This window comes from Pteropus alecto, unplaced genomic scaffold, assembly GCF_000325575.1.
Source record: "Pteropus alecto unplaced genomic scaffold, ASM32557v1 scaffold45, whole genome shotgun sequence".
Classification (NCBI taxonomy): domain Eukaryota; kingdom Metazoa; phylum Chordata; class Mammalia; order Chiroptera; family Pteropodidae; genus Pteropus; species Pteropus alecto.
Window position 1 is genome coordinate 21,015,621 of NW_006442491.1, and position 20,360 is coordinate 21,035,980.

General features: G+C 35.3%; 1 protein-coding gene and 1 pseudogene across 1 annotated transcript in view; one reads left to right on the forward strand and one right to left on the reverse strand.

Moving 5' to 3' along the window:
• PIGU (phosphatidylinositol glycan anchor biosynthesis class U) overlaps window positions 1-20,360 on the reverse strand; it is an 83,432-nt gene that overhangs the window by 51,653 nt on the left and 11,419 nt on the right. Inside the window, exons 3-6 of the mRNA XM_025039809.1 lie at window positions 9,090-9,149; window positions 7,908-7,970; window positions 2,232-2,341; window positions 1-18 (exon numbers count right to left, since the gene is read on the reverse strand). The exon at window positions 1-18 is cut by the window's left edge and continues 83 nt beyond it. Coding sequence (XP_024895577.1) covers window positions 1-18; window positions 2,232-2,341; window positions 7,908-7,970; window positions 9,090-9,149 — 251 coding nt within the window. The remainder of the gene's footprint in view (window positions 19-2,231; window positions 2,342-7,907; window positions 7,971-9,089; window positions 9,150-20,360) is intronic.
• On the forward strand, window positions 15,647-15,762 carry LOC112471100 (annotated as a pseudogene).

Consider the following 20,360-nt stretch of genomic DNA (forward strand, 5'->3'; position numbering starts at 1 on the left):
TAGGGATTTAAGAGATAGCTGGGGAAAAACATACATATTTGGCATTAGTAATCCTGGTCAAAGGACCAGGGAATCCTGGCCACTACAGGCAGGAAGTTCAGGAGATTTACTAAAAACATATTCGAGGGAAGTCAGCTTCTTAGAAATGAGTCCTCCTAAGTAAAAGAGAATGGAGTGGGGTTAGGGCCAGAGGAGAAAAGGCACTGAACATTCCTTATTCTGATCTATGTAATATATAGAAAACTATCTTATTTAATCATTACAGAGATGCTCTAAACTAGTAGTAATATTATGCCTGTTTTGCAGATGAGGAAACTGAGACTCAGTGCTTAAGTACCTTGCCCAAGTTTTCACAAGATAATAAATACATTCAAAACTAGATCTTTCTGGCTAGAAAGCCTAAGTTCTTTCTACTATTTTAGACTTCAAAATGATAAAATTTTACTAATTTCTCCAAAGCCATATATACCTTAGGAATGGCTACACCTGTCTCTGAAAATCAGAAAAGAACTTTTTCCTAAGGAACCTAATCTCTGACACAGGCTACCCCCATTCAATAGCTCAGAGGAGCTTAGATTTAGCCCATTTGGTAGTCAGGCAGAGTCCACCCAGCCAGATCCCAAGGAAGAAATCATATCTGCTGACTCCAACAAGCTAGGTACCATTGAACTTCAGAGGACATCTTGAACTTCCACTGGGAAGGAATTAAGTTAAAACACGTAGTAGAAAAGAATGAACTGAAAAAAATAAATCTGAAATGTGGTGAGTAAGGAAATCGTATATAGTCATAATGTATTATTATTATTTATTTCTATCTTGCTTCCACAAAAGATTTGAGGCAGCTCAAATAAGAACAGATAATAAAAAAATAATAGTAAAGTAAAAATAGAAATAAAAAATCAAGACCAAGGAAAACATAAATAAAAGGAGAAAGTAAAGGCCAGGGAAAGAAGACCAATGAGTCTTCTACAGCATTGTAATAATCAGCTTCAAATGTGGCTCTGAGTTTCCTGGAAGACAAAGTGAAAAGGGAGACCAGTTACATAATTCTGATTATCAGATAGGAAGAAACATACCACTGTCTCAGGGAGAGATTATAATTATTATTCACACACACACAAAAAGACATTAAATCCAATACCTCCCAGGGCTGTAAGATTAGTAGTTCTAAAGTCAAAGGCCTAAAAATTGTTGGTGTTTTTTTTCAGCAATTACAGATAGGCTTGTTACACAACTTTTAAAGAAATGGCTGCTGCTGTTACAAAACTACCCTCAGGAGACATATTAGTCCATAAGGGATTCATAATGTTGCTAAAACTCTAGTTCTATTAAGTAGTTCTCATGAATTTTTCCAAAATACATAAATGTGAACTGATACCTCAAGGCTGTCTGGTCAGGGGCGAGGGGAAGCTATTTCTAAACAGCAGGTGATGTTCAAAAAGCAGTTACACAGCCAACTATCTGGAATACTGAATAGGAGATTCACAGACAAGGCAGAGGGTTAAAAAAACTGTCCTCGTAAAGCCTCTTGTAATTCCAAAGTTCTAAGGTCATGTTTTTCCATGAGGAAACTTGTCTGTCTTGTTTACAGAGTATCCCTAGAACTAGCATATTATTAATATTCAATGACTATTAGTTGACTGAATAACTATTCACATTTGCCTATCTCAGGAATATAAACGAGAATAACCTGAAAGAATTAAACTTATTGGCAGCACTCAGTACTCCTAGAAAATTCTTTCATAGAGCCTCAATAAGTTCCACTCTTCTACATTTGTCACCCATCTGGGATGGGTCTGTTTGGCACTTGTTTTCTGAATGACAAATGGGAGATTATATTGTACGTGAAGCATAGGAGCTGCTCAAAACAACAGCCACATAAAGATCAGAATTTTATTCAATCCATATATCACAATTGAAGATATCTTTTTTTTTTTTTTTAAGAAACAAACACTGGCTACAAGAAGGCTGGAGTCCAGATCAGCATCGAGTGAAAAAGCATTTGTAAGGGTTGATTGTAAACTTCCCTATCTGAGGCTTTGTCCCAACAGAGACAGAATGGCTCTGTTTCTTTTTCTGGCCAGAACCCCAGTTGTGCAACAGAACTACAGCAAATACTTGATGACTAAGACTGCAAATCTCCAAAAATACAACAAACAACATGAGAAAGTCTCATCAGATTTTCCTCGCATTAGCTGGCACTGAGCCCTATTTTGTCAGAAAATACTTACAACAGGGCCACTTTCAGAGGGATGTAACGCATTTCCATGGGGGTTCGGATGAGTTCGGTCACATCTGGGGCATACTGGTCTAGTTCTAGGAGGAGTTTCTGTTTTTTAAACTGGAAAAGAAATGAAAAACACATGAAACGAATTACTTTCTGTTGCTTTTAGGATAAAGACAAAAAGTCTTTCCATGACCCACATGGTCCCACCTCTTCAGGCTCATCTTACACCCACTTCCCCCAGCTCTCATGTCTGAGTTCAAGCACCATGAACATGCCATGCCCCTCCTGTTCCCAGGACTTTACATTGAACCTGGAACTTAGTTAACTCCCACACAGTCTTTAGATCTCAGTTAAATCATCACTTCCTCAGGAAGACACACTCACCCTCCACCCCGAATAGGTAAAATCTTCCTATTATACACATTCTTTCATAGCATTATTCACGGCATAACTTTCAAATTTACTTATGTGACTGACTGATATGTGTTTCCCTCACTAGACTATGAGTTCCGTGAAGGCAGGGACCATGTTGATTTGCCAATAGCACAGTGAACAAACAATAAATATCTGTTGAATGGCTACATGACTGATCTGAGTGGCAAAGCAAAGTTCTTAGCCATTTTGAAGAGTTATTATCAGTGGCCTAAGGACTCCAAAGTCCTAAGAGCAAAGTGAAATGATCCCCTAAATGTCACAGGATCCTGGATTTTCTTCTGAGTTCTCCTGTTTCAAGTTTTTGAGTTCACAGTGGAAGTGAGGAATGGCCATGATGAAGAGGAGGAGGGCAGGGTGTGGCTGGGAGCTAGATTTACCTATCTAGGAAATGAGATGGGGGTGGGAAGCTCTTGCCTTCCCCTGGTGTGTTCCAACAAGTTCATGGGTATGTTCCAGAATGAAAAAAAAAAAAAAATTAGGCAACTCTATAAGCAAACATGGGTCAGATTATAGATAGAAAAAGCCTCTGAACCCAAAATGGGTAGCCCTGCTGATTTCATGATCAGAGATTCTTATTTAGACAGTATAAAATCAATTCTGCAACCTATTATAAAACAGAGTAATTTGGAGAAGACAAAGTAGCTAGCACTTAACTATCTGTGTGTGATTAAAGATTTAATGATGAAAAAAGCAGATATCAACAGAATATATACTGCATTGTACCATTTACATAAAGTTAAAAGCATATAAAATAATAGTAGATGTTATTTAGAGATATTCACAAAAGAAGTAAAAGTTAAGGCCATGTGTGAGAATGATAAATACTAAAGTCAGAACAGTGGTAACTGGTGAGAGGAGGAATAAGGAGATAAAAGTATCAGAGAGATGCAACTTTATGTGTAATGTTTTCTTTTTTAAACTGATAGAGGTTCACAGTATGTATTATTCTTTATGTACTTTTGCATATCTTAGATATTTAGTAATTAAAATTTTTTAATTAAAAAAATTTAAAGAGCCATCTTTCAGTTCAAGAGAAAATTATGGGGTCGTCATAGGAATATAGGTAACTCCAGATTTCTTGCATAGCTTTAGGTATAGGCTTAATCAGAAAACCTGAACAAATTTTAAAAACCTCCCTTTGATCATCTCTGAGAGTCCAAGTTAAGTGGTGAAAATTATCATCAGTAAGATTTATGCTGCCATTTACAGCTGGGTTTGTTTAATTAAAAGGGCAAAATATAAACTAAGGTGATTTTATCAGAGAGAAGGTGGCTGGCTCAGTAAACAAAGCTTTCAGTGAGGACAGTGACAGCAGCAGTGGTTGAAGGACAAAGGCCCCACTAGCTAAGGGTTCTGGAGTTCTATTGCAAAAAGACGGTCACATGGAGGGTAAGAGATCCCATAAAAAAGGCTGTTAAAAAAAAGTGTTCATCTAGGAGCAGCCAGAGAGACAGAGTGGGGGGCAGGGTGGGAGAATGCTTCAATTCCCCAGGTTGGAAGCTAGTCTGCAGTGCTACAGTCAGAGATGGAGGCAGCTAAACAGGGATGTAGAGACCCTGGGCAAAGGTGACACTATCCCAACAATGAAAGAAAAGTACTTCCTTGTAACTCCCATCTTCCAAAATACTTTAAAGATTTTACAAAAGGAGAGTTTCCAGGAAAGAAGGGCAGTCAGGCCAGTCAGTAGTCCTCAGATTCTCTGCTACCTCTCTTTTTGTCTCCCTCAGTACCACCAGCACAGCTGCCATTATACCTGGCCTCATCAGCTCAATATTGATTCAGCTCCCCTAAGCAAAGACAAAATCCCCTTTAAAAATCCCCACTGCATCCAGTTAGAGACAGGAAATCTAAGGAAAATTAAACACACACACACAGAGCAAGAAAACAGAAGTACAAAAATAAAAGAGGTTAAAGAGTACAATTTAAAATCCAAAGGTAAATATTTCTAGATATATTCAGCAGCCTTGACAATGATGAAATTTAAAGCTATCAAAGGAGAGGTTAAAAGTGACCTAAAGGGTAATTACCTGGATGTGTTACCTTTCTGATCATTAATAAGTTTGTACACAGATGCTTATACTGTTTTTCATATGTGTGTTACATTTCAGTAGAAATTTCTGAAATTTCTTTCCCTTTTGCCCACTCTCCCATGTAGCCCTTTCTTTACTTGTCACTTGCAAGATTTGATTTTGCAAGGACATAATTTTCCTACTTCAAATAAAGAGCTTTTTTTCTAATCATTGAAGAGCTATGTCTACACACTTTTGCATCCCTCAAAATCTATGGCAGGGGATTCGGGGGGTAAGGAAGTTAATACTCCACTTCTACTGCATCTCCAACTGTTAGCCTCAGCACACTCTAAATTCAGGAGCCTATCCTTCACATTCACAGTCCTCTAATCACATTAAGGGGATACAGGTTTTTATCTCCACCAAACCACCTGCAGCTTTCTCACATGAATTCTTAAGGGACAGACTAGACTAACATTGCTTTTGTCAAATGAGGTGGATATAAAATGTCATGAGAATCAAATAGTCACAATCAATCAGTATGCACATTTCACAGTCTAACAGAGATAGGGTGAGGTTGGAGACTCCCTCTCTGTACCATAGTTTTCCAGGATGCATTTCGGTTTAGACACAGCTTCATTACCAGAATGAGTTAATTTTTGACACAGTATAAATAAAATTCTTATTCTGACCAAGAAACCAAATGTTCCAATAGGCTAAATTCTGATAAACAAAACTATTCTAAATTTTAACTCAGTATTAGTGATAATATAATGTCTTGGTGTACCAAAAAGAGGGTACTGACAACTCATTTGGTTTTCTCTCTCCCTCTTTAAATCACACAAAGAAAAAAACAAAAGTCTCTATATGTTTCCATATAAACTCAGAATAACTAAGAAATGAATTAAAATTATTGGTGTTCCATATTAAAGGATGTCTCTCTAATGTCTCTCCTATTGACCCTAGAGCCTGACTTTGTTATTAGGAAACTAACTGAAACCAAGTTTCATGACTTCCCATAAACTTCTCCCCCATTAAAAATTGTTTTAATTGGAGTATATGTATGGTGTTTTTATGATAGTTGAACAGAAAAAAAATGAATATGCATAATGTTAGCATCTCTAATCAACTTACATTAAAACACATCTCAGTTTTATATTTTGGTTGAAAAGATCTGGCTATGTTCTTAAATGAAAGCTACCAATTCTCTCTAAGATATTCATATATATCCTATATATACCATATATACATACATACACACACACACATTGGTGGGTATAGACACGGACCTATTTTTTTCTCTAGCGTGTTACACCAAAAAATTTCAAACTACAGAAAATTGAAAGACTAATTCAATAAAACACCTAGATCCACCAATTGTCAACATTTTGCCACATTTCCCTTATCTCTACACAAACACGCACAATTTTTTTCACTGAGCCATTTGAAAGTAAGTTATAGATATCATGACCCTTCACCACTAAATTTTAAGTTATAGATGTAATGACTCTTCATCCCTATATTTTAGCATATAACTTCAAAGAACAAAGACTGTGGTTTACATATACAATCTATCTTGGAGAAGAAAAGAACCACTGCTAATTTATCTTTGAATTCATCTGCTTATGAGCCTCACGCCCAGTTATTTCATCTCTTGCCTTCCAGTGAATCCTGTCAAAGCATTTCACCTCAGTCCCCAACATTTTCATTTCCAGCTCTCTTGAAATATAACTGACATCCAACATTGTGTAAATTTAAGGTGTACGATGTGATAATTTGATATATGCATATATTGCAAAATGATTACCACAATAAGTTTAGCTAACACATCCATTACCTAACATAATTACCTTCTTTTTGTGTGTGGTGAGAGCACTGAAGATCTACTCTCTTAGTGTATAATACAATATCGTTTACTAGAGTCTCTATGCTTTATACTAGATCCCTAGAACTTACTCATTTTATAACTAAGAGTTTGTACACTTTGACCAACATTTCCCCCACCCACAGGCCCCAGCAACCACCAATCTACTCCCCGTTTCTATGAGCTTGACTTTTTTAGATTCCACATATAAGCGAGATCATCATATAGTATTTATCCTCCCCTGTTTGACTTATTTCACTTAGCATAATGCCTTCAAGGTTCATCCGCATTGTCACAAATGCTCCATTAGTTTAAGATGTATACTCCCTGGTCTTGGTGATACTGAGTCTCTAAAATGTAGTTCTTAATCATTTAGAAGAGGAATCAAAGACTCTGAGCACTGATTAACAACCATGGACTCTCTACATGAAAAAAAAAAAAGACATGTGCACATACACATACAATTTTTCATACCATCTCAAGGTTTTTATAGATTTGTTAAGCCTAATAATGAACTCCAAGTTAAGAACTCTCAGTTTATATATTTAAAAAGTCTTCTTGAGGTCTAAAATTCTAGAATTCATCAGCTTTACTCATTAACTGATGACCAGTGCCACAGAAAGGCAGATTTCTATTTCTGGTTCTATTACTTGGTAACACAAGTGAAAATGAACCACAAACAGATAACACCAATGGGATGGAACCTTCTCTCATCCCAGTCTAAATCTTCTCAGTGGCTTCCAGCCAATGAAGGAAGACTGCAGCCAATTTTTAAAATAACTACATTGAGAGTACACATGGTTAATCTGTTAACTCTCTCAGATGAGAATGGTCCTGCTATACAATTCCCCTTGGCTATTATATACGGATTAGGACCAAAGTTTACATCAATACTTTCAACAAGCATTTAGTACAAGGCAAATTTTCCAACTAAGACTGCTCTCTGTAGGAAAACAAAAACTACATTGAGAATCCAATTTTACCCAAGACAGGCACAACACAGTGAGTTAAAAGCTGTATTCATTTTCCTTCGTAAAGAAAAACTGATGAAAGGAATGGAAGATTTTTAAGGGCCCTCATTAACAGAATTGTAGTTCAGTTCCATTTGTTCCAGAAAGTCTGAACTGGCACCAGTAAGTGGATATTAAGCTACAAAGATTAAGCTGACCTTTCTGTATCTATTAGTAAAGCTATCTTGTTGGTTTGGGTTTGGCCATTCCAGGGCTGGCTGAAGAAGCCAGAAGCTTCACTCCCACTTCTTAGTATTTTAAAACAGTTGGATCCTTAAGTACATGACCTTTGATTCTTTGTACAACAAAGACCAGTAGGCTACCAAATTTCACCAGTTTTGTCCTTCCCACTGACTACTCACCACAACTTTATTGAAGTCCTGGATTGCAAAATACAGGGCAATGGCAGTGAGTGCATCAGTTATCTGTCAAGAGAAAGAGAAATAACAGGAAATGAACCTAGTGTAAGAGTAACAGAATGCTGCCAGGGTCTGAAGTTTCTGGATGGTGGTGGACTATCCAGTATGGAACTTTTACAGTAAGGCAGAACCTCAGCCCTCACTTTGACTACCGAAAGATAAAACCTTTTCAGGAAGGTCTGACTGGAAAAAAGTTGCTCTGTAATTGCAAATTACTTAAGTTTTCTGTAAAGTGGGAATAATACCCACTCCTTGAAGGCGTATGTTAAGTGCTTAGTACACGTAAGTCTTCAAAAAAACAGCAGCCATTATAATTATTAAGGAAGACCTCAGTGGACCTCCTACATGACCCAGATTTTCAATCCTAGATTAGGCAAATGTTTTGAATTACTATGCTCTCAAAACATAGCCCTGTCATCTCAATTTGGAAAGTTCTTATTCCTGAAAGTCTCATCAGATCTATGTTCTCATCGCGGAATCTCTTGCAGAATGCTTAGGAAATAGAGGATGCTTTCTACACTGGCATCACAATTAAAGCCAATCATAGGATCTCAGATCTAGAAAATTGAAGGCTATGTAGTCCAGAAATCAAATTTTAAAAGTATAAGAAATTGGAACTGGTCAGACATCAGAAACTACTCCTTACCCTTCCATAATATGGTTGACCCTTGAACAATTGGTTTGAACTATGTAGGTCCACTTATACGCAGATATTTTTCAATAAATACCCGTACTATTTTCCACCCAGGATTGGTGGAGGACCGACTGTATGCACTGATTACACCATTTTATATAGGAGACTTGAGCATCCATGGATTTTTTTGGTATTTACAAGGAGGTTTCTAGAACCAATCCTCCTGGATACTAAGGAACAACTTAAGTTTTTGAGGAGTCAAAAGTTATACGAGGATTTTCATCTACACTGGTGGAGGGGCACCCCTAACCCTACATTGCTCTAGGGACAACTGTATTATCATAGTTCCATGAATTCAAATTAAAGATAGGTTTTTGCTTTTATATTCTGAGAAACTCCTGAGCTTCTAAAAGATTTTTTTTATTAAAAACAAGACAAGACAATAAAATTTAAAATATATACATATTGATTTTATGTGCAAGATTGCTTACCATAAATACCAATTCAGCATAGTCAATCAGGAAATGAAAGAGGTATATTATTAATGGAGTCTGCAGGAAAAAACAAACAAGCAAATTAAATTAAATCTTACTATTATCAGTTTCTAGAGTAGGTGGAAGAAGCTATCCTGTCAGCAAAAATCTTTCTTTCCTAGAATACTGTTCTATGCTAGCCGCTCAGTGTACATATGAAGGGGAATAATTTTGTATCATTGGATAATTTTGTGCCACTAAGACTGTCTGCTGAATTGAGTAAAGAGGATAAACAAAATCCAACATGTGTTAAACATTTAAGAACCATTAACACACTAAAGGTATGAGATGATCTTTAGTTCTAAGATATTATAATAGCCAAGGGGAATTCCACAGTAGGCCAAGACTGCTAAACTCATAAAATAAATTGGGAAGTATTTTTCCCTTCTTCTATTCTTTGAGATGTTTTATACGATTAGTGTTATTTCTTCCTCAAAGAGTTGGGAAACTCCACTCACTGTGAAGCCATCTCAGCCTGAGTATTCTTGAGAGAAGATTTTTTTTTATAACAGATTCAAAATTTAAATTTCATTTCCTGATTACATATGTAATTTCTTTCACAGATAAAACACTATTCATATTTGCTATCTTTTCTTTACCAGTTTAGGTAAGTTGTGTTTTTCTAGGAATTTGTCCATTTCACCTAAATTTTCCAAATTTTTGGCATAAAGTTGTTTATAATATATTTTAGTTACTGTAGGAACTATAGTGATGTCTCCTTTTTCATTCCTGATATTGGTCATTTGTACCTTCTCTTTTTTATCTTGCATATTTTGCCAGAGATTTCTTAATTTCATTATATTCTTTGAAAAACCAACTTTCGGTTTTGCTGATTATTATATTCTTATTTTCTATTTCATTGGTTTCTGAACTTCACAATACGATATACAATTCTTCAAACTTTTCTGGGGATAATTGCTTTTTCTCTTTCTAATGACACCTAGATCACTGATTTTCAGACTTTCTTTACTAATATATCGATCTAAGGCAATAAATTTTCCTCTGAGTATGACTTTAGCTGCATTGCATAAGTTTTGATATGTTGTTTTTTTCAAAATCATTCAGTTCAAAATAGTCTAATTTCAACTGAGATTTCTTCTTTAATTGAGACCACTTAAAAATGTACAGTGTTCAATTTCCAATTATTTTTCAGCTTTCTTTTTATATTTTTATAATTTATTTCTAGCTAATTTCTACTGTGGTCATAGAAAATACTCTGTATTTCAATCATTTAAAATGTGTTGTGACTTGCTATATGGTCCATCATATGGTCAATTTTGGTAAATGCTCCATGTACACTTGAAAAGAAAGTGCATACTAACTTTTATGGGTGTAGCATTATATATACACTTAGGTTAACTGTTAATGGTTTGTTCAAATCTTCTATATCCTTATTGATTTTTCGGTCTGTTAGTTATACCAGTGACTAAGAGAGGTATGTTAAAAATCTCCCTCTATGACTGAATTTGTCTACTTCAACTTTTAGTTATGCCATCTGGGGTTTATATATTTTGAAGCTATTTAGTTAGATGCATTTGTACATAAAATTACTCTATCTTCTGAGTGAACTCATCTTTTTATCATCATAAAATAATTCTTTTTACCTCTAGTAATGTTTCTTGCCATAAAATCTTCTTTATCTAATATTAGTATAGCTACATCAGTTTCTTTAGGTTAATGTTTGCATGATACATCTTCTCTCCTATTTTTACTTTCTATTTTGTGTCCTTAATGTAAGATGTATTTCTTCAAAGCAGCATATAATTATTTTTCTTTAACCCAATCTGACAATCATTATCTTTTAGTTGAATTTTTTAGTCTATTCACATTTAATGTAATGATTGATATATTCGTGTTTAAATTTATCATCTTACTATTTAATTTTCCATTTGTCTCATTTTTCTCTATGCTATTTTTCTCTCCTTTCTTGCTTGCTTCTGCATATATTTTATTATTCCATTTTCCCCTCTATTAGCTTGTTGGTGATGTATTTAGCTACTATCCTTTTAGTAGTTAACCTACAGGTTATGACATACATCATTGACTTTAATTAGAGTATGATATAAATTACTTTTACCACTCCCTAGACTTTTGAACACTTTAACTCCATATAGCTTCTCCTAGCCTTTTCTACTATTGTTGTTTTAACTTTTTTCTCATATATTAAACCCACAAGACATTATTATTTTATAGTCAATATTTATTTAGATTTACCCACATATTTACCTTTTCCATTGTTATTTATTTTTTCATATATTCCATGATGTCGTCAAGGACATAACCAATCCTCTGCCTTTTTTGTGTTTTTTAAATGCAAGTCTGCTGGCAACAAATTCTATTAATTTTTTATTTGCTTGGAAATATCTTTATTTTGCCTTTATTTCTGAAAGATATTTTCACATACTATAAAATTCTATGTTGGCAGATGTTTTCTTTCAGCACTATATGGTAACTTTCCATTGTCTTCTGGATTCCACCATTTTTGTTGAAAAGTTAGTTTCTATTTTACTGTTCTTTAAAGATCATACCCTTTTTGGCTGCTTTAATCTGTTTTTGATTTGGGGCAGTTTTTTTATGATGTACGTTTATCTTTGAATTTATCCTGCTTGGGTTCATAGAGCTTCTTAAGTTTAAATCTTTCATACATATTGTTCAGCCACTAATTTGTTCAAATATTGTTTCTGCCTTATTCTGGAACTCCATTTGTATGTATGTTAAACCTTTTTTACTGTGTCTCATGGAGCTTTTATGGGCTTTTTTTCCTCCCTATGTTTTCTATCCTTTTCTCTCCAAGCTTCAGTCTAGATATTTTCTATAGACCTATCTTCCAGATCACTAAGCCTCTCTTTAGCTTTGAGTAATCTGCTATTAAAATCACCTATTGCATTCTTAATTTATTATGTTTTCCAGTTCTAGAATTTCCATTTGATTCATTTTTTTTAATTTGCTTAAATCTTTGATCTGCTTCAATAATATATATATACATATATATGTATGTATATGTATATAAGAGAATACATATGAGAATGTATATAAAAGTGCGTGCGTGTGTGTGTGTGTGTGTGTATTTGTTGTTGTTGTTGCATCTTTTTTCCCCCTGGCTTTATTGAAATATAATAAACAATTAGTTGCTCATATTTACATTGTACAGTTCAATGAGTTTTTTCCAATAATAGTTGGCATATAATAATATATTAGTTTCAATTGTACAGCATAGTGATTTAGAGATCTGTATAACTCACAAAGTGATCACCCCACTAAATCTAGTACCCCTATTACCCCTTACATATTTATTACAACACTGTTAACTATTTTCCTCATGCCTAACTTTATATCTCCATGTCTATTTTGCATTTGATTCATTTTTATATATTATAGTTCCCTGGTGAAATTCTTGTCTTGCCATTTATTTTTGAACATATTAATCATTGATTGCAGTTATTTTTAAAGTTCAAATTTGATAACTTGACATCTATATCATCTGTGAATCTGTTTTTATTGACTTTTTTTCTGTCTGTTATTATGCTTGGTACTTTTTGATTGAATAGTGAACATCGTGAATGAAAAACTGCAGAGATTCTGGATGAGGCTATTTTCCTCCAGAAAGGATTTCTCTAAACTTCTGGCAAGCAATTAGAATAGAATTATATCACATTAATCTAATTAGAGATTTAGCTAATTAGAAGATGGATTCAGTCTTTGTAAGACTGACTAGTCTATAATGTGGTCTACTCTTCTGGAAGCCAAATTCTCTACCAGACCCTGCCACTTCAGTTGGCCATGCACTTGAATTTGTATTTCCCAAGCACCATGAAATTGCCAATAGCTCCTTAAACCCTTACTAGCCAATTTCTGTTCTGTTTCTCTGCCTCTCAGATTGTGCCTCTTACCCGCTGGTAAATGCATTAAGTAGAAATCTGCTCAGAATGTCAGTCTCATTTTTTGTACTTTCCTCTCTGAGATCTTGGCCCCTCGAGTCCTGGCTATCTTGGTACTTTCCAATGCCTTCAAACACATGTTATTTTCTCCTGCTTTTCTAATTGCTCTAAGCAATAGTGTTGGTCTGCTACTACAAGTCAGTTCACCAATCCACCAGAACCACAAAGAAATTGCCAGACTTGGTTTTAGTGAGCCCATGCTGGTGACTCAGGAGCACCTCTTTCCAACCCCAACCACATACAAATATGTGTCCTATAATATTATAAAAGTCACTGACAGTTTTTTAGTGAGAACAAGCTAGTATGGTAGAAAAACAAAGCTTTGGAGTCAGACTCAGCTTTAAAACCAGGTTCTACCTGAGTACTTTTGGGCAAGTTGTTTTCCCCTCTGAGCCTTAGTTTCCTCAGCTATAAATAGGAATAATGACCTATTTCACAGGGCTCTTGTAGGATAAAGTGGTAATGTGCACAAAGTACTTAGCATAGTGACTAGCATACAGTAAACCTCAATATGTTAGCTACCTGAGATAAACTTTTTATCTTTTTGAAAACAGGGACATCAGCTTTGCCTTTCAAGGTTCTAAAAGGATTAAGCTTTTACAACTATCTACTAATGGAGTCTTTTTTTTTTTTTTCATTTATCTTTGTTAGTAAGAAGTAGTAACTTGATATTTATATTAGCAATAGCCTCCTTTCAAAGTGTTTTGATGCTTCAGATAGTTTAGAATGGCTCTAAATCAGTCTCAAGAATATCAGAACAAATAGTCCTCAAAAAGTCTTATCGGTAAATGGGCTGGTTTCCATAATGAACTAATGTTTATGCAGCACTTAGTTTAATACTATTATAGAGAAGCATACATGAATATAATTTGTCTCTATGTTATATCTCCATTTGGGCAACCACTCCCAATCAGGGTAGGGTATATATGAATAAACTTACAATTTAACTATCATTATTCAGCTAAACATAGAACACAGAAACATGTGTTGAAGGCAGTCATAAAATCTCACCTGTGGTTGCTAAATTCCTTTTTTCTCTCCTGTACAGATTTTCCTTCTCCACTTTCACATATGCTTACCCTTTACTAAGAACTAGATAATAAAATCTGCTGAATATTAAGAAATAATGCAAAGCAATGATGAACTTTCTTTTCAAAAGTATCCTTTTCATTTTACTTGACATAATTTTCTTTATATTTTATTACTTAAAGAAATTATATTAAAATATAGGTAGCTCTTGATTTATAAACACCCAACTTATAATCAAATTAACCCATATTCAGGAATAAGAAGCAAGGGACTCTGAGTTTGAAGTTGTTCCCACTGTGTTCAGGAAAGCAACTGTTCTTGCTCCTTAATTCAAAATTCTTAAAAGTTAACAGTCCTAAAGGGGTTACCTTATACAAGCAAAGACAGTTAACATGCTTCTTGTAGCTAGAAATTACTAACTCATGCCTTTACACACACACACACACACACACACACACACACACACATACACACACACACACACACACACGAGTGATAATGTGTTCTGGGCAACCTCATTGTATCTAAGAATGCATTTTTCCAGAAAAGCAACATTTTAACATTTTAAACTATGGTTAAGTGGCTAGATATAGCTCTTCCATTTATGCATTCAACATATTCTTTCTAAAAATACTATTCTACATCTTCCCCTCTTCTCTACCTCTTCCAATTTTCTTCCCCACCTCTCACTTTCAGCCGACAACCTCGTTTCTTATTTCACTAAGAAAAGAAACAATTAAATGAGAACCACCTTATTTATCCACTACCCAGTTAGTTGACCAATTTCCTATATCTATTCCTATATTCTCCATCTGTCTCTTATTAACAACAATGCACTTCCTTTCTTATCTAAGCCAAATCCTCCACCTATGAACTAGATCCCATTCCTTCTTGCCTCCTCAAAGATACTGCTCATAAAATTATCCTGTCTTACATTACCAACTCCTCTTTCCGTAGGATTATTTTCATCAGCAACCAAATATACAGATCCTCATATTTAAAGTCTTCACTAGACATCTCCCTCCAACTACCATACCCTCCTTTCTCGGCTCCCCTTTAGAGCAAAACTCCTCCAAAATTCTGTCTCTGCCTTCAATCAGTCTCTTGTCCCTATACTCCACTGAAAATCCTGTTGCCAAAGTCTTCAAAGATCTCAATTTTGGCAAATCAATCATCAATCCTCAGTCCAAAATTTTCCAACCTTGCAATACCATTTGATATTGTTTTTATTCCTTCCTTGAAGCATTTTCTTCATCTGGCTCCCATGAACTACATTCTCTTAATTTTCCTCCTTTTCAGCTTTATTTCCTAGGTCCTCATCCCCTTCCTAACCTCGATGTATTGAAGTACTCCAGGTCTCGGTATTCTTCTTTATGTAATTCACTCCCTATGTATTTTACTTATCTATATCTGTGTAACAAATTATCCTAAAACTTAAGAGCTTAAAAAAACACGCATTTGGACATGGTTCCATAGTGTAGCGGTTAGCATGTCTGCTTTACACACAGAAGGTCCTGGGTTCACGCCGCAGTGGAGCCACAGTTCATGGTCTATGGCCATGCCACCCTGAACAAGCCCGATGTCTAATCTCGGAAGCTAAGCAGGGTTGGGCCTGGTTAGTACTTGGATGGGAGACCACCTAGGAAGACCAGGTGCTGTAGGCATAAAAAATAATAATAATAATAATAAGAACATTTATTATCTCACACAGTGTCTGAGAGTCAGGAATCCAGGAGTGGCTTAAGTGAGTGGTTCTGGTACAGTCTCTTATGAGGTTTCAGTCAAGCTGTCAGCTGAGTTTGCAGTCTCTAAAAGGGCTTAAATATCTGCTTCCAAGCTTACTCATTTGGCTGTTGACAGGAAGATTCAGTTCCTTATCATAAAGGCCTCTCCATAAAGTTGGTCATGACGTGGCTTTCCCAAGAGCAAGTGATCCAAAAAGAGAAAGTCAAGATGGAATTTGCAATACCTTTTATAACCTAATCTAGGAAGTGACATCACTTCTGCCATATTCTATTGGTCACATAGACCAACTCTGGTACAATGTGAGAGAGGACTACACAAGTGTGAATACCAGAAGCTGGAAATCTCTGGGTCCATCTTGGAGGTTGGCTATCATATTAGGTGATCACATCCAGTCCAAGGTTTTCAAATGTCATCTGTACACTGTTCCCAATTTTATACCTCCAGCCTGGACCTTTCTTCTTGAGTTTCATGTTTGTATAGCCATTTGCCTTAATATAGCCATTTGGATATCTAATTAGCACTTCAAACTTAACATGGTGAAATCAGAACTCTTATTTCCCACCCCACTAAAACCTTAATATGCCTCATCTCATTAAATAATACCACCACTCATTCAATTGCTCAGGACAAAAGCCTATCTTTGTATTGCATCCTTGAAACCTCTCTTGCCTTCACACCTCACATCTTTAAACAAGTCTACTTCTAAAATGATAACTAGAATCTAAACACTTTTTAAAAGAACCTAATCTCCATCTTTGATACCATCCTAGTTCCAAACCACAATCATTCTGTTTAAACTATTGTATAAGTATCCTAATAATTTTCCCTGCTTTTACCTCTTGTCCCTAGAGTCAATTTCCCTCCCAGTATCCACAGCAATATTTATTAAATGTAAAATAAATATGAATACTTCTCTTCTGGTTTAAAAGTCTCCCATGTCGTCCCAGCACAGTAAAAATAAAATCTACTTGCTATTGTAGGCCACTAGGTTTGGTAAAGGATCTCGGGATGGCTGGATGAAAACGTGCTCTAAAAGGTATTGACTGGGAAGCTTTTGGGGAGATCATAACCTGAGATCTAAAGGTCACTGCTAACTTCCTGAAATCCTAGAATGAGATCTTTATCTCCAGGTTGGCTACTCTTACCTGAGACTCCACTTGCTTTCTATTGGGCTTACTACAAGGCCAATGTGGTGAAGGCCAGCTTGGCACATGGCTTTGAGAAGAAGCTTAACATCCTGAAGGTTCCTGTGCCAGAGGATAAATATATTTCCAGATCTAGTTTCTTAAGGTAGGTGCTGAAGAAAAAGAAGATGTGAAAAGTTGTACTAAGTTTTTGTCTCTCTCAAAGGCCAGGACTGAAGAATATGAGAAAGAGTGAAGAAGATAAAGAATATAATTCCAATTTAATAAATAAATAACCACTGAGGAAGCGATATTAAAAATAATTATATTTTAAAAGATAGATAGATAGATAGATAGATAGATAGATAGATAGATAGATAGATAAATAGATAGATAGATAGAAAGAAAGAAAGAAAGAAAGAAAATCCAAATTCCTAACTAGGTCTATAAAAAGTCCTATATAATCTGGTCCCTAACTACTTCTCACAACTTATCTCTATTATTCTCCTCTTTGCTCATTGTGCCTTAGCAGCACTGGCCATTTTTCTGAAACTCACAACGCCAAGCTCATTCTCAAATCAGGACCATCATGTAGCTTTCTAACTTCATTTAGATCTCTTATTTAAATTTCACTTCCTCAGAATGCCTTCTCTCAATATACTATCGAAAACAGCGACACACATATGACTATCATTCTTTACCAGTTTACTCAGCTTTAATTTTCTACATGTACTTACAACTTAACTGAAATCTTTTTTTTTCATTTCAGTTTTATGGAGAAAAAATTTGTATAAAATAAACTGCATGTTTAAAGTGTACAATTTGATCAATTTCAACTGATGTATATACCCATGAAACCAACACCACAATCAAGATAGTGAATATATCCACCATTCCCAAAAGTTTATCAATCTTACTGTTCATCCCAAAGAACTAACTTGTTTCAGTGATTTTTCACTATTGTTTTTGTTTTCTATTTTATTTTTTTCTACTCAGATCTTTATTATTTCTTTTATTCTGCTTACTTTACATTTATTTTCTTGTTTTTAATTTCTTAAAGTAGAACTGCGGTCTTTGATTTGAGACCTTCTTTTCTCATATAGGAATTTTGCACTATAAATTTCCTCCAACTACTACTTCAGTGACATCCCATATATTTTGATAGGTTGCATTTTCATTTTCATTCAGTTCAAAATACTTTCTAATTTCCCTTCTGATTTCTTCTTCGATTGTCAGTAATTCAGGAATATGTTACTTAGTTTTCAAATATTTGGGGATTTTCTAGATTTCTTTCTGATATCGATTTTTTATTTAGTTCCATTGTGATCAGAGAATATACTCTGCATGATTTCAATCATTTTAAACTTATTGAGTCTTGTTTTATGGCTGAGAATATGGTCTGTTTTACAAATGTTCCATGTTGAAAATATTATGTGTTTTATTGTTGTTGGATGGAATGTTCTATAAATGTCAATAAAGTCAAGTTGACTGACAGTGTTATTCAAGTCTTCTATATCTTTGTTGATTTTCTATTTGCTTGTTCTGTCAATGAAATCTCTGACTATAATTGTAGATTTGTCTATTTCTCCTTGCAGATCTATCAGTCTTCATGTATTTTGAAACTGAGAATTGCTATGTTCTCTTGATGAACTGACACCTTTGTTGTGATGAAATGATCTTCTTTATCCCTAGTGATATTCTTTGTTCTGAAATGTTTCTTTTTTACTAACTCACTGTCTGTTTCTCTCAGGAATAAAAATACCACAAGGCCAGAGACTGTATCTTGTTCTATATCCCTAATGCCTCTCAGCATAGCTGGCATTTGGTGCATACTTAATAAATCTTTATTAAAGGAAAGAGAGAAGGGAGAAGGGAATTGGAATACACATGCAGATATAGAGCTACACACTGTATTGAAAAATAACTGATGAAAAGGTGCCAGTACTTGTTCTGAAGAGCATATGTTATAATGGGCAAAACAACACAGGCCATTTTAATAGTATGATATGAGTCGTGAAAAGGATAAGCGCAAGATGCTTTGTAAAATACAGGAGGAACATCTAACCTAGTCTAAGGTGATAAGTGATGATTCCTGGAGGGGTAAAACCTAAGCTAATATCAGAATATAGAATCAACCACAAAGAGAGGGAAGAATGGCCCTCCATAAGGAGATAGGAAGAGGAAAGACACATAGGTAACAGAAAACATGGTGCTGGAGCATAATGAAAGTATGCCAGGACTCTCTCAGGGGATTCTTATTCTGTCTAGAAAACACACTGGCCAAGGCCTACAGCACAATGAGCTCTCATAGCTAGTGGGCTAGTCTTTTGTATGCCCACATCATCTGTTCCCATAACTGAACTGTGTGCTTATTGAGTCTCTTGAATCCTAATCTACTTCTGTTAGTAGTTCTTGTTATTGTGGTTTTATTAGATAGGAGTACAAAGATAATGAAATATAAATGCAAAGACAGTCGCTATCTCCATGAGAACCAAGTTGAATGCTTTAGAAAAACTAGACAGAAGAACAAAAAAATTGTTCTCGAAGTAAGTATAAGGGAGACAACTGTAAAAATTGGGGGTTAAATTGTCAAATCAGAAGACTACTATTTTAAAACATGGCCAATAAGAATTGGAAAAGAAGAGTGGAAAGAAATATAGTTGACATGGTAAGCAGGGCCCACAGGGCTGTATGTCCCATAAAGTGTTTAGAATTCATCCTGGGGTCAGTGGTGAGCATTCAAAGGTACTGAATAGGACAGTGACAAAATCAGATTCACATTTCAGAAAGATGGCTCTGACTGCAGAATATAGGAGCAAGACAATGTAGAAAGACTTGTCAGGAAGCTGTTGCAGTAACTCAAGCAAGAGATGATGGTGAACTAAGAGTGATTTTACTATTCTTTTTTCCTTCATTCTTTTAGTTTCAAGTAGATAGTATATTGGTTAGATATTTATATAGTTCATAAAATCATCCCCCCAATTACACTCTCCTTCCCCTGACCCCCCACCTAGCCAATGTATTAATGCTAACTGCATGCCCTATGCTGTGCTCCCCATGCCTGTGACGATCCATCAGCTACTAATTTGTACTTCTTTAACCCTTCACCCCATTCTCCCAGCTCCCAAACCCCCCTCCCCTCTGTCTGACATCAAATTGTCCGCTATATTTGTGAGTCTGTTTTTTGATTAGTTTGTTCTTTTTATTCCTTAGATTCCGCATATAAGTGAAAACATATAGTGTTTATCTTTCTGTGTCTGACTTCAATACCTTCTAGGTCCATCAAAGCATAACCTTTTCCATTCCCTTCCTCTTAGTCTGTGTGTTCTTTTAATGTGAAATAAGTCTCTTATAGGCAACATGTAGGGGGTCTTGTTTTCCTTTCTGTCTTG